Raw genomic sequence first — 15,172 nt, 5'->3', positions numbered from 1 at the left:
CACGGCATCTTGATCCACGACAGGACTGGGCCAAAGACCTTAGGTCAGTGTTGTCCAAACTTGGCCACTTTAAGATGAGTGAACTTCAACTCCCAGAATTCCCCAGCCAGCCATGCTGGCTGGGGAATTCTGGGAGTTGAAGTCCACTCATCTTAAAGTGGCCAAGTTTGGACAACACTGCCTTAGGTGGATAATTCTCAGCAAGAAGTTTGAGCATCTCTTGCTTTTTGGTAAGATAGGGCAGAAATCCAAGTGGTGTAACCTAGAGAACCACCCCTGTTGAGTTATCCGCCTGATGCTGCTGCACAAGAGCTATATCAATCCTTTATGGAAACGAGCCAGAACAGATTAACGTTTCTTACAGGAAATAAATGCATTTCTTTAAAAGCGAACAACCACGTGGCTTCACTGACCAACTCTAAGCCAGCAACAATTTACTCCCATTGGGAGCACGACTGCAAACGTCTAACCCAAGAATCCTGTATTAAAATAGGATTGAACGAAAACTCACGGATAACAATTGCATTTATAAACTATTCTGAAATATTACTTCGGCGTCAGATGCAATCATGATTTTAAGTGTGTTGCTGTTGCTATTATTGTTAGGCACTGAGTTAGACAAACGACGCAAAAAAAAGGCGCGGGGTCCTCATCGCAGGTCCCCCCAGTAGCTTCCGCTACGCCCATCGCTTGCCGGAAGTTGCTCCCTTTTCGCTGTGATCGCGCCTCGGCATACTCATCGAGCCCCTCCCCTTTGTCTAAGGTAAGATCCTCTTCGATAATCGTCCTTTTATCGGCGCTTCGTTTAGTCATCCGTCGTATATCGTGGTGGGTGCTGTTCCTTCAGGCATTTCTCTTTCCGATTCTTCTTTTTTGGGTGGTCATTTCTTCATCCTCGCGCCCAAGCCTACGGTTGGAAGCGAGCGGGAGCGTGCGCCGTACTCCCCGTCATTGTAGTAAAACCCTGGAATTAAAGATGGCGCCTTTCCTCGCGCCCTGGTTGCGTTTCTCGAACTGATCGTAATCGAGAAACATCGGCCAACTGCTACTAATCAGATCTTTTAGGACTGGTTCGTTGGATCGAGGGACCTTTTGTGTTCCACCCTAGCCAGAAACTAGTCGAGAGACTAGTCGTATAGATATATAATATTGCTGTTTCTGTGCCCCTCCTCCATTTTCTAACGAGGCCTTATCTGTAAAGAAAGAAAAATCTGGAGTATCGGCTACATTGATTAGCGAGGGGAATGGAATGGTTTCTCTTTTTTTCATAGCGAGGCTTTGAAATACTTGGTTAAATACTTTAGTAATTACTATTACTAGCTTGAACAACGTGCATTTGCTAACGTTTATTTGGAGACGGGATTTTTGGATTAAATACGTATCTTATGCTTAAAATTGTATTGCCTGCTGAACAATGCAAACAGGTTAAATAATGCATAGTATTTATAAATGGGATGTGTTGCCCAGAGTTAAATGGATGCAAGAAGCTTAATTCCTTAGTCAAGGTAAATTCCCTGAGAAATCCACGGTGTTAAAATACACACGTCCTCTTTTCTCCAAGATTGACTGGTAAAGTAAAATGGCCCCAGGAAGTGGCCAGAAAAGACATGGGAAGGTGTTTCCAAGGAATTCCTTACTGATCTTGCTTTAATACCTGAGTTCATCGCTGATGAGTGAGGTTTATGTTGGAGGGATTTTCAAATTATTGTTGAACTTCTTATTTTCACCGAAACATATCCTAAGCAGATGGGCAGATAGAGTAGACAGAGGTTGGAAGCTGCGGTGCTTCAGATGTTGCTGAATGGTTAAAGTACTCCCAACATCCTCCTAATTTGTTATACTTTTTATGGGAGTCCAGCAATATTTAGACTTGCAAAGGTTGGTTATCCCTGTCTTAAGGCATGGTGAGTGTAGGATTATTGCTTCAGAATACAGCGTGTGCAGATTTTACATTTTAAGATACATTCCAACACTTTGGTGTTTACTGCAAAAGCAACATATGCAATGGCAGCATTTGGTGTAATAAGCATGGAAGATTGATAATCCATAACATTTTATGTTGATTTTGGCATGACTGTAGGATCTGCTCTGCAAAAATCAGGGTAGTCACTGGATGGCAGCGAGTGATTTAACCGGGTTTCACTTCTCTGTGGTGGCTGTCTGGGTTTTTGCAGCCCAGATCTAGGTTTTCAACTTACAGTACTCTTACACAAAAGAGCTGGCCTGTTTGTCCTATTTAATTAGCTAGACCATCTGTATATCTATATTATAGCTGAAACGATAAGTCTCCCAGGTCACTGTGACCTAAAATAAACCATTATTTACCGGAAGAATTTTCAAGAGAAATTAAATGAATTAAATTCTACTTGATTTTTTTCTGCTTAGTGAGATGATGGATATATCATGTTTGCACATAATGGCAAGCCAAGATTTGTTGAACAAGTCAGTCGGTCTAGAAGAGGAACAGTTACAATACAGTAATGGACTTGTTCAACAATTTCTTGAGTTCCTCTCTTTCTATGGAAGAAATAGGTCCTGAACATTATTCACGTTCTGATTTGTTGTCCAAGTAAGCCATGGTTTCTTGGGAAGAATTGTCATTTTACACAAGTCAACTGCATCATATTCTGGCTTAGAGTTCTGTGGATACCAATGCCAATGTTTCTTGGAGTATGGTTGGTAAACAAAAAGTTTCTTTGACAACAGTTACTTTTATTTTTAATGCTGTACTTCTTTTATATTCGTTCACATATATCAGCGGCTTGGCCTCACTGGCATCATATTTTTGGGGGTGCCTGAGGTGGACTAGTATGCCCTCAGATACTTCCCTCTGTATCTCGTCTGGCTTTTTAAAAGATTCTGGTAATAGGAAGTTGGCATGCTGCAAATCACCAGTTCCTGATAAAATACTTATTTGCAGGAATGAGTTACAAAGCCCTGTGACATGGGGGCACTTTGTCTTTTGGTAAAGTGTATTTTTGTGGCTGGAGAGGCTCACCATGGCAGCCATTTTGTGAATAGGCACACCTCTTGTGACAGCCATTGTGTGAGTATGCTCACCACATGCTCTCAAATCCCTGAATACGCCCCTAGTCCCAGTGAAATGAACTTTGCTAAACTTTGTGCCATAATAACTGTATTAGACTAGAATTATAGGGCCATACAATAGAAAGAACCTTGGACTAAGTTATGAATGTAAATGTGTTAGTCTTCAAGATGCCTCAAGGCATCTTGCTATAACATGACTACCCTCTTGAAAGGGGTAGAAGTCACTGTGGCTGTAATATTTGGGTTATCTGTGCTCTGCGGTATCATGATAGTGCTGGAGATTTCCTTTCCAAAATGCTTTGGCTCACTTAAGCCTTTATCTCAGTTTTTAGAGTGGGAGACATCACCATGACAGAGAACGATGTTGACAACGAGCTGCTGGATTATGAGGATGATGAGGTGGAAAACCAGGCAGCTGGAGAAGGGGTGGATGTCCCATCTAAGAAAGACGTCAAGGGATCCTATGTCTCCATCCACAGTTCTGGCTTCCGTGATTTCCTATTAAAACCAGAACTCTTGCGTGCCATTGTTGATTGTGGCTTTGAGCATCCTTCAGAAGGTGAGTCCAGATGACTTGTCCCATGGAGAATTTGGGCTTCTGCAATCTTGGTAGCACCAGGTGTTAATTCTGTTCTTATTCTCAATGCAGTGCAACATGAGTGCATCCCACAGGCAATCTTGGGCATGGATGTTCTGTGCCAGGCCAAATCTGGCATGGGCAAGACTGCTGTCTTCGTTCTTGCTACACTTCAGCAGTTGGAGCCAGTAACAGGACAGGTATGTGGCTGAAATCCAGGCATTTTTTTTCCTGTATGATAGAGGGGCACACAGATGAAAACTGATCAAACAGGTGGGCTAAGAAAGAATAAGCAGGGTTGACAGGAGAAATTACAGATTATTTCTGCCCTCTTTCACAGGTTTCTGTGCTGGTGATGTGTCATACCCGTGAGCTGGCCTTCCAGATTAGTAAGGAATATGAACGATTCTCCAAGTACATGCCTAGTGTCAAGGTGAGAGTCAGAAAGTTGTTTCTGTTCTGAATCTTCACGAATCCGCTGTTGTTTACCATCATGGGAGTGAACAGAAGTCTAGGGAATTATTTATTTATATATATTCATATGCCACCTCCTGTGATCCTAGGCAGCTCACAAAAACCATGAAACACATGTAGCATAACACATTATTGTATGCCCAGTAAATAAAAACACATAACGTGGCCTTAACCGCTTTCTAAAAATACAGTGCATTTGGAAAGTATTCAGACCCCCTTCACTTTTTTCAGTTTTGTTATGTTGCAGCCTGCTATGACAAAGTGAACAGAATTTTAGAAATGTCTGTAAATTTATTAAAAAGGAAAAACTGAAATATCACATTGGCATAGGTATTCAGACCCTTTGCAACAATGCTTGAAATTTAGCTCAGGTGCCTCTTGATTGTTGCTGAGCTGTTTCTACACCTTGATTGGAGTCCACCTGTGGTAAATTAAATTGATTAGACATGATTTGGAAAGACACACACCTCTATAGAAGGCCTCACAGCTGACAATGCATACTGTATCAGAGCAAAAGCCATGAGGTCAAAGGAGCTGCCTGCAGAGCTCAGAGACAGGATTATTGTAAAGCACAGATCTGGGGAAGGCTACAAAAAATTTTTTGCTGCACTGAAGGTTCCCAAGAGCACAGTGGCCTCCATAATTCTCAAATGGAAGAAGCTTGGCACAACCAGGATTCTTCCAAGAGCTGGTCACCTGGCTAAACTGAGCAATTGGGGGAGAAGAGCCATAGTAAGAGAGGTGACCAAGAACCCAATGATCACTCTGACTGAGCTCCAGAGACTCTGTGTGGAGATGGGACAAAGTTCTGAAGGACAACCATCCTGCAGCCCTCCACCGATCTGGGCTTTATGGCAGAGTGGCTAGACGGAAGCCTCTCCTCAGTGCAAAACACACGAAAGCCCGCTTGGAGTTTGCAAAAAAACACCTGAAGGACTCTCAGACTTTGAGGAACAAGATTCTCTGGTCTGATGAAACCAAGATTGAACTGTTTGGCCTCAATTCTAAACATCATGTCTGGAGGAAACCAGGCACCGCTCATCACCTCCCCAATACCATCCCAACAGTGAAGCATGGTGGTGGCAGCATCATGCTGTGGGGGTGTTTTTCAGCAGCAGGGACTGGGAGACTGGTCAGGGTTGAGGGAAAGCTGAATGGAGCAAAGTACAGAGATATCCTCAATGAAAATCTGTTCCACGGCGCTCAGGACCTCAGACTGGGCTGAAGGTTCACCTTCCAACATGACAACTATCCTAAGCACACAGCCAAGACAACACAGGAATGGCTTAGGGACAACTTTGTGAATGTCCTAGAGTGACCCAGCCAGAGCCCTGATTTGAACCCTATTGAACATCTCTGGAGAGACCTGAAAACGGCTGTCCGCCGAAGGTCCCCATCCAAACTGACTGAGCTTGAGAGGATTTGCAAAGAAGAATGGCAGAAAATCCCCCAATCCAGGTGTGCAAAGCTTGTGTCATACTGAAAAAGACTTGAGGCTGTAATTGCTGCCAAAGGTGCTTCAACAAATTACTGAGTAAAGGGTCTGAATACTTAAGTTCATGTGATATTTCAGTTTTTTCTTTTTAATAAATTTACAGACATTTCTGAAATTCTGTTTTCACTTTGTCATTATGGGGTACTTAGTGTAGATTAATGAGAAAAAAATGAATTTGAACGATTGTAGTATCAGTCTGCAACATAACAAAATTGAAAAAAGTGAAGGGGGTCTGAATACTTTCCAAATGCACTGTATAACAGGGAAGGATCCATTCTAACCTCAGGAGGGAGGATTAACCTTGGGCTGCTCCTAAAAAGGCTTATTTTGAAGCACCTTCCCCTTTAATTTCTCACAGACTAGAGACTTGGAGCCTCTTCTCTCTGCCATTGCTGAGTCGGAGGGCAGAATGTACATGGGTTAGAAGGTAGCAAAGATGTGAACCATAAAGAGTTTTATGGGTGGTAGTGGATTGGTCCTGATGCCTGCTGGTAGTCAGTGCAGTTCCTGCACAACCAATGTTGTTCTGTACTGGGGTTGACTGCAGCAAGGGAGCAGCTATATTCTGAACTATTGTAGCTTCTGGATTGACCTCAAGGGCAGCCCCACGTAGAACAGATTGTATTAATCCAAACACAAGGACAGATTACTGTTACACAGTCACCTGGTCTAGAAAAGGCTGCATTGGACCAGCCAAAACTTGAGTGTAGGCCATCTTACCACAACAACCATCTGCTGTTCCAGCAGGGGACGTGAGTCCTGAAGGATTCCAAGTTGTAAATCTGCTGTTTCGGGTAGCATTAACTTGGCCAGAGCTAAAGAAGAATTCTGGAAGCTGATGGATTCTGAACAAACAGCACCTCCGTCTTGCTATGATTCATCCTCTATCTGTTCCATCTCATCTAGCCTCTAGGCACTGGGCAAAGAGTTAACATCTCTTTCTTGGCCTGGAGTGGACATACAAAAATAGGAAAGGATTGAAAGATTTCTTGGACTGTGTCAGATTTGGCACAACATTCTCATTCTGCTGCTTACCACCCATAAAAAGTCAGGCTGTTGTTTGAACAAAACCTAGCAACCATGCCAAATAATGTACTTTCATTCTTCCCTCTCTTAGGTGGCAGTATTCTTTGGGGGCCTATCCATCAAGAAGGATGAGGAGGTTCTGAAGAAGAACTGCCCCCACATAGTGGTGGGAACCCCAGGCCGCATCCTGGCTTTGGCCCGCAACAAGAGCCTCAACCTCAAACATATCAAGCATTTCATCCTGGACGAATGTGACAAAATGCTTGAGCAGCTTGGTGAGTGTTGAGGGTATTGTGGAATGGAAAGACAAGAAAGGGCTTTAGAGCAGCTGGAAATCTACATTTTGCCCTTTTGTAGGCTGAGTGTCAGTGAAGGCAAGGAAGAATAGGAAGATTCTCTCCCTTCTTATCAGGCCATTGGCCCTTAATATGGATATTTTCTGACTTACCTCTGGGAGAAAATCTTTAAAAGAGTTGGCTGGATAAGGAAGCAGTTCATCTTTCTCCCTGGAGTTGGTTTTTTTTCTGTCAAGAGAAGGAAGAGTTCATTATTGATCTAATGAGAGTGGGGAGGGAACATTGTAAGAAAGTACATTTCGGGTGAAAGTAGAGTTGGTGCTTCTGTATGTTGTTACATAAAAGCCTTTTACTTTCATTGCTGAATTAACCGTTTCAGAGATGAGATTACTTTCCTCCTACTAGTAGATAGTCACAGTCATGAAGAAGGTCCTCCTGGCTAGTTTGTTAAGAAAATGTGTATCACATTCCTATGTTAAAAACTCAATCTGATAATTGAAGGCAAGCTTAAAAGCAAAAATAACAGGAACACTTTTTTAAAAGTTAGGGCAAGCAGGAGAACATCCAACATGGGCTGCAGGAATTGGGGTCATACTCTGATCAGATGGTGTTTTCCAATTACACTGAATAGTGAACCAATTCTAGTACTATTATAAATTGTTATTACAGGTGGTCCTTGTTTAATGACCACTCGTTCAGTGATCATTTAAACTTGCGATGACGCTGAACAAGTGGTAGTTATGACCAGTCCTCAAAAGTTTTGGCTGGTGTAGCACCCCCATGGTCATGAGATTGTGATCTGGTTGCTCGGAAACTGGCCCGGATTTCTGACTGACAAGCAAAGTCCATGGGGAAATCAACAGGCAGTTGAAAGTCACAGTCAAGTGAGGTCCTCGCTTAATGACAGTAACCAGGCCTTCCGGAACTGCTGTCACTAAGTGGTGCAGTCATGTGACATCGCAGTTTACGACCACATCACTTAGCAACAGAAATTCTGGTCCCAATTACTGTTATTAACCGAGGACTACCTGTATTATTATATTTTTATCCTGCCTTTTATATATTTTGGTCAACTCAAGGCAGCAAAAATACCTAATACTGCTGCCTCTTATATTCCTCAAAACAACAACCCTGTGAGATGGGTTGGACTGAGAGTGTAGCCCAAAGTCACCCAGCTGGCTTTCAAATCTAAGAGTAGCCTAGAACTCACAATCTCCTGGTTTCTAGGCTGGCACCTTAGCCACTACACCAAACTGGCTCTCTTTTAAAATTGGACTATTATTATGTGACTATGAATATGGTCCGGCAAGAAGTTAAGATTTTTAAAAAATGTTTTAAAGCTTTGGGGAGGTGTAACCCAAGTAGCTGTTGTTAACCTGTTGATCCTTCCTTCCTCACAGATATGCGCCGAGATGTCCAGGAGATCTTCCGCATGACCCCGCATGAAAAGCAGGTCATGATGTTCAGTGCCACTCTCAGCAAGGAAATCCGCCCCGTGTGCCGCAAATTCATGCAAGACGTAATTAAAACCCTTCTACCTTCTTTATCCACCTGGCCGGCCAGCCTACCTCTCTCCCTCCCTTCCCATCCAGGGAAGGAGAAGGGGGCCGGCACAGAGAACACTACACTGTCTACAGCTCCGTTGGGCTGCACCCTTGCTGCCCATCACCTAGCCAGTTCTGCTAAGGCACCTGTAGGAGACATACTTTCCGGAAGATCATTCGGGTTACGCTAAGAGCCTCTTTGCATACACGAACAACAGCGCCTCTCCCAGTAGGGCTAAAGAGCACTTCTGCTATGATCTTGTTTTGCCCTTCTGGCACACTTGGCTTAGAGACCATCTACATTTTATCCAGGGTGGATCCATCCCTGAAGGATCCTCTTATGCTTTCCCACCTGGCAAGTGGCGCAAAATTTGCAGCGCTCCCTTGCTCTCCTAGTTCCCTCCCTCTGCGTGGAATTCACCTGCTTGTCAGCACCGTGCACAGAAGATCCTGGCCCACACACACCCACGTTCAGAAGATCCTGGCCCACACACACCCAGGCAAGTGGTAGCTTTTTTTCCTCACCGCCATGCGTTAACCTGATACACACATTACACACAAGACACGCCCGCAGCCTGTGTGTTCCTGTTCCTGCCCTTCTTGCCCTGCCCCTCCCTGCCCACGCACTCTGGAGACGTGCGACGAAGGACTCCCCGAGGGATCTGAACGATCGGCGGCAGCCAGTGGAGCAGACGCCTGGTGACCTGGAGGAGAAGTTTTATCCTTTTTTTGTTCTGAGCTGGCAAAAGCCTTGTGTCATTTTATTTTCTGTTACCTCTTTCTCCTCCCTCCCCCCCGAGCCATGTGGAAAAGGGATTAATTTGAGTCTTCACAGCGGGAGGGCAATAATCCGACGTTTTCCCTAACGGAGCCACCAAATTATGAGGCAGAAAAGATGGTTACTCTTTAGAGAGCGTGGATAGGAAAGTTAATTAACCTTGGAATGGGTAAGGAGTTGGCCAGGGACCTTTGTGAGATAATCACATAGTAGGACTTCAAAGTCAGGCCATTCATTGGTCTGATATGAGCAGATGATTGATGTCTTGTGCGCTTGTATAGAAGGACGGGGATGGCAGCTCCTTTCTTTTATTGCCTGGATTCTTGTTACCTCTTTAGGCCAAACAGGTGTTGAGAATGACAGGGAACTGAGATGTGACTTTCAACAAGGCCCCCTCTGGGTTGTTAGAAAGCTCTGGAGAAGTGACCAATAGCCATTGTAGTTAAGGTAGCTGGAATACTTGAATAAACACTTTTTTTTTGTTTAAATTACAAGTGGGTGTTCTCCATGTTTTGTTTTTTTCTTATTTCAGGCAGAGCAAAAGGAATTATTGAAAGTTTTACACACACACACAGAGTCCAGATATGACTCAGGTCCTTTTCAGGCAACAATGTTAGTGTCTTGTAACAGATGTATTTTTTAGGTGATGTTAGCCCTTTTTCACAGAACGTTTTGCAGGATAAATCCTTGGCTGAGAGGGGAGAATGCTGCTTCTCGGTGTGCGTTGCTTAGAAGCACTTGGGCTTTTGAGTATTACTGTTGGAAAGGGTTGGCCATCCTTTGATGAGGAAGAGTAGGACCTGGAGTCTGTGTGCAGGAAAAGATGCTCCTATCTGTGCTTCTTGTCCCCCGCTCCCCTCCCCTCCCAGCCCAGCTCAGTCTTACCCTGGTCTAACTGGCCCTGGGTTTGCTTCTCAGCCTATGGAGATCTTCGTGGATGACGAGACCAAGCTGACGCTGCACGGTCTGCAGCAGTACTATGTCAAACTGAAAGACAACGAGAAGAACCGCAAGCTGTTTGACCTGCTTGATGTGCTGGAGTTCAACCAGGTGCCTTCTGGAAATAGAGTCTGCCTTGGGGGTGGGAGTGGTGGATGCGGGAAGGGCCAGAGCTGGCTAAATCCAGTAAATCTTTAAAGACAGGTTGAGGATCTTGATAGAATGCTGGGAGATGGCTGCTTCTGCTGCATCTGTCCTACCTAAATTTTGGGCAAAAAGTAAGAGTAGCCTTGTCATAAAGGACTTTTTTAATATGTGGCTCTGAAGAATAAAGGCTAAATGCCACCTCTGACGAACTTGAGAGTTGGCAGGAGGGCCTCAACAAAATATAACTAAACAAGGTTCACTGGTGTTCCTTAGCTTGCTGTGAACTTGCGTTGTTGACTTTTCTCTTCCTCTGCCTAGGTGGTCATCTTTGTGAAGTCTGTACAACGTTGCATAGCTCTGGCTCAGCTCTTGGTGGAACAGAACTTTCCAGCAATCGCCATACATCGGGGCATGCCCCAGGAAGAGAGGTGAGACTGTGGCAGGGAATGGTTCTGATTTCAGCTGCCTGTGGGGTTTTTTTGCTGTGATGAATTTGCTCAGACTAGAGTCTCTGACTTCTTCAGTGATGATGCTTTAAGCCCTGAGCAATGGCCCCTGCAGAAGCCGCTGTAAAACACATACAAATTCTCTTGCCAAGAAGTTGATTTCTACGAGAAAGTATTTGACAAAGAAATTGGCATCCTGTGAGGGAAAAAAAACACTTTCTCTTTTGAAATGTTTTAAAAAAACTTGATGTATTATTACATATCGCCTTTCATGAGTGTTAAGATGAGCAGTGTTAGATCCCGAGTATTAGGGGTTTGGAACTTTTCAGAAGTCTGGAATGTTGCTTCCCTTCTCCAGACTGTGCTGTTCTGGAAAGCATCTTGATGGTTTCCAGAAGTAAATTCTCTGAGCCAGAAGGAGTTTGAAGTGTTCTGCAGGTAGCCTGACCCTGAAACAAGAGTGTTTTGTGTGGAATGCCATATCTGGGAAATTTCAGATCACTTCCAGAGCAAACTATTTACGTTCATAAAACTGTTGATGCTTCCTGGAGATCTGATGTCACCCTGAGGGAGAATGGATATTCCATTCTCAAATCAGTGAGTTTTACGCATCCTGCATTTTGTGCAAAAAGAAGAAAAGTCCTGCCTTGATGGGTTAGATCAGTGAATGGAAATTGAACATCTTATGAAGCAGGGGTTCAAACAGTGTGACCTATGGATGATGTGAAGACCACCAGTATCCCTCTGCAGCCCCTGGAGATTTTGTATGGATGGTCAAAAAAAGAATCCTATTTTTTAGTTAGGGGAGCCTTTAAGAGGCCAATGGGTGTCTTGTGGAGGTTATGGACAGCATTTCACCCCATAAGAGACCTGATGAATCTCAAATTGGGCTCCTGGTTCCACCTACCTTTTCAGTAAGTTTCATGCCACCTAAAGACCAGTGTGGCATACAAGATGGCAGAAGTTCTCTGCCTCTGTTCTAAGGGTGCACTTTCAAGGCAAAGAACGTTACCACATATTTGCTGTCTTGCAGATTGTCACGGTACCAGCAGTTCAAGGATTTCCAGCGTCGTATCTTGGTAGCCACCAATTTGTTTGGCCGTGGCATGGATATTGAGCGGGTCAACATTGCTTTCAACTATGATATGCCAGAGGATTCAGACACTTACCTGCACCGGGTAAGCTGGGTTGTCCAGAAAGCGGCCTCCAGATTTCCTAGGTTTGGATGTCCAAATTGGGATGGGTACAAAAGTCCAAGGTGTAGTTGCAGTGATGAATTGCTCAGACTAGAGTCTCTGACTTTTTCTGATGTCTCTTCAAGCCCTGAGTGAGTGCCCTTGGTTCAAGCTGCTTTGCCTTTTGCTTTTAATCCGGTGCTGCCCTTCAGTTGGGTTTGAATCCTACTGGGGTTTCCTGTGCAAGAATTCAGTCCCATCTTCTTGCTTCTGGATTCTAGGTGGCTCGTGCAGGTCGCTTTGGCACAAAGGGTCTGGCAATCACTTTCGTGTCAGATGAGAATGATGCTAAGATCCTAAATGAAGTGCAGGACCGTTTCGAAGTGAACATCAGTGAACTGCCTGATGAAATTGATATCTCCTCCTACAGTGAGTGTGTTTTACTGTGCTTTAGCCCAGCCCAAAGCCCCCTCACAAAAATAAATAGCCCAAAAAGAGAATGTAGGGAATCATGGGGGGAAACTCATGATTGATGTGTGACAGTACCACCTACTAAACCTCTGGCAGAATAGAATTTTTTCTAGATGAAAATTAAAAGTTGATGTTAGTAAATATAATATAAATATCCCTATTTTGTCTATATAGAAGGGCCACTTTCAGTAGTCTCTCTTCAGACCTTGATTGGTTTAATTGTAAGACTCACTTGTATTCAAATAATTTAATATGAACCAAATTATTATTTTAAGAGAAACATAGTTGTTTTTAAAGCCCATCTTTAATCCACTTTGTAAGCTGGGGAAGCAGAATGGCATTTGGCTTTGGGTGAACCTAAAGAAATTGAGATACTTTGAGGGAAGAAATTGCAAAATGAGTGGGTGTAGGAAAGTGATTTTCTGCTACTTTGGTGGGAGTTGTGTTTGCTTTGATAACGATGGGCAGGTTTTGTTAAGTCAAGAACCAGCAACCTGTGCTATTCTGCCTGATAAGCTTCTCTCTTTTTCAGTTGAACAGACCCGATAAAAGGGGGCTTGCCTCTCCATGTTGACCTTGGTTTTAATTCTTGACCTCTGCCACTTTCCTGAAACTTCACATTTAATTTCACCTGATGGAGAAAGAGGTGACTGACCTTCTGGAACACAAACCCACCCCAGGCCTGTGGCAGGGACAGAAGAGCTTCTGTCACTTAACTGTGTGTAGTGGAAATGAAGCCGATCTCAGCAGACCTCCTATGCTCACTGTAGACCCAAGAGAGAGCCCTTGGGGTGGAGGCCTCATTGCTCAACCGGCACTAAGAAGAAAGGAGGACCCTCCTGCTGATGCTTTCACAAGAAACTGACTTTCAGATGGATTTTCACTGCCTGCCTACCAGCAAGCTTTTGGGGACTCTACATATTGCATTGCTCCACTACATTCTCCAGTCAGCACAACCTCCCCACTGCTCTGACAGGAAGCACAAAAGGAAGGGAGAGGGAGCAGAGGTGGGGGTGCGCTTGTGAATTTGTGGCATTCAAAAATAGTGTTTTGTTTTATATGGGGTGACTTCCTAGAATGGGAGAAATGAAAAAAAATGAACTTTCTTTTGTACACCCCCTCACACCATTTTAAGATCCACTTTATTTTTTCTTCCCTGTGTATTCCTCATTACTTTCAACTTTGTCTGCATGTTAACATTACTTCCATCCCAGCTGGTATCTTCTGGCAGGTAAACTAGTAGTTAAAGTTAGTCATGTTTTAGCTGTGGCTTGTTCTCTCTCTCTCTCTCTCCCTTTGAGACCCTCTTATTATTATTTTTGGTAATAAAGGAGCCCAGCTCTTATGGGTGACTGATTAAACTAGTCTTGTGAATAACCTTTTTGCTGATGTGGCTTCATTCTTTAGGATTGTGGCTCCATTGTGCCTGTGGAGTATTTATACAGGTGGAAGTAAAACCAGTATCAAGACAGAGCACTGAGTTCAAAATTGGGTAGCCACTTGCGCACTAAGGCCTGAGTGGTAACAACCAGCCTTGTACCGAGAAGCATGATGCTAAATACTGTCTTAATACAGCTGTGAGGATGGTGTGACCAGATGCCCAATTCATCTGGGCCACATAGAGAGGTCTAGTTTAATGGAACGTGTGAGATGACCAGAGTTTTATTTGGTACTTCTGTATAATCTTTCCAGGATGGGGGCTTCGCGTCTGGGGTGAGAACACGACTTCGTGATAGAGGTGCCCCTTGATCCTCTCCCAGTTGAAACTTTTGTGCCTCATTTAAGAATTACCTTTTGTGGAGAGTTCTGTCTTGCTTACAGTAACAGGTTAATGAAAGACGCTGCTGGGGTTGGGAAAATGCATCCTCCCCCTGTGTTTTGTGCCTGAAATGGAGTCTGCGCAGCAGCTCAATTAACGCAGAGCCACGTTCATAGTTGCCCGAAAGTTCCCTCGGTGTATTAAACAGCTCTTCAGTTATGAATCTGGCGTGCTGCCATCGCTCCTTGTGTTTCTGCTTAGTTGGACATTTGCAAGGAGAGTGGACAAACTGGGAATCGTGTAGAATAAGATTGCAGGTCCTTGCGTCTGTGCCTTGCTATGTTGGCTTCCAGCTTCCTTTGATATTGGTAAGCTAAGGGGAGGGTCAGCCTTTAGAAAACAATGAAGTCTTTTCCAGATCCTCCCCTCCACGTGAGAGGGAAAAAGGAAGTCTTAACAATGATCATCATTGTTGAGAACGACTTCCTTTCCTGCTGTCACATGTGAGCATAAAATCCGTGTCCACATCTGGATCGTCTTGCGGGAACATCAATCTGAAATAAAGCTTACCGGTGGAAAAAAATAGCCACAATTACACCCCTGTATATCGCCAGTAGACAAGCATATATTCTTTCGATGTCCTTAACAGTATTCTAACTATGATGCAACTCACTTTTCACCTAGGGCTATTCCCTGGGTGATCTGCCTGCAGTTGCTCCAGACAGGCATTTGGAGGGCAAAATGTTACTTGATTCTCATCCCTCCTGACGTTTTGAAGTCTTGGGAGTCTGATCTGGTAGCCTGATACTCCGCTTGGTAGCAGGTTATCATATCTGCCTGCCTGGGGTTTGAGACACTAAACCTCAAAGGTCTTCCTGCATGTGTGAGCCATTCATGCAGCCCATGTGAGGGGTAGGACCCTTTAGAGCATGGTGTTTCAAACTTGGCAACTTTAAGCTGAGTGAACTTCAACTCCCAGAATCCCCCAGCCAGCATG

At 44.1% G+C, this 15,172-nt stretch overlaps 1 protein-coding gene and 1 non-coding gene across 3 annotated transcripts; both read left to right on the top strand.

Moving 5' to 3' along the window:
* The first annotated feature begins 647 nt into the window (after window positions 1-647).
* DDX39B (DExD-box helicase 39B) lies at window positions 648-13,793 on the top strand. 2 transcript variants are annotated; one of them, XM_007437832.4, is made up of 11 exons: window positions 648-763; window positions 3,374-3,607; window positions 3,698-3,825; window positions 3,966-4,058; window positions 6,712-6,895; window positions 8,317-8,435; window positions 10,157-10,288; window positions 10,643-10,752; window positions 11,804-11,948; window positions 12,227-12,374; window positions 12,949-13,793. In XM_007437832.4, the coding sequence occupies exons 2-11, from the start codon at window positions 3,397-3,399 to the stop codon at window positions 12,963-12,965; spliced, it is 1,287 nt and encodes a 428-aa protein (XP_007437894.1). In that variant the 5' UTR covers window positions 648-763; window positions 3,374-3,396; the 3' UTR covers window positions 12,966-13,793. The 2 variants fall into 2 exon arrangements, with proteins under 2 accessions (XP_007437894.1, XP_007437895.1); XM_007437833.3 differs by having other exon boundaries at window positions 753-828.
* On the top strand, window positions 12,036-12,100 carry LOC112541827 (small nucleolar RNA SNORD52). The gene has a single exon (XR_003085764.1). It is a non-coding gene; the product is annotated as a small nucleolar RNA SNORD52 (small nucleolar RNA).
* Window positions 13,794-15,172: the final 1,379 nt, after the last annotated feature.

The sequence above is a fragment of the Python bivittatus genome, unplaced genomic scaffold, assembly GCF_059951505.1.
Source record: "Python bivittatus isolate LINGU-HERP-01145 unplaced genomic scaffold, Pbiv_v1 ctg000750_np1212, whole genome shotgun sequence".
NCBI classification, from domain to species: Eukaryota; Metazoa; Chordata; class Lepidosauria; order Squamata; family Pythonidae; genus Python; species Python bivittatus.
Note: the sequence above shows the minus strand (reverse complement) of the source record. Positions and strands in the feature narration are given on the sequence as shown.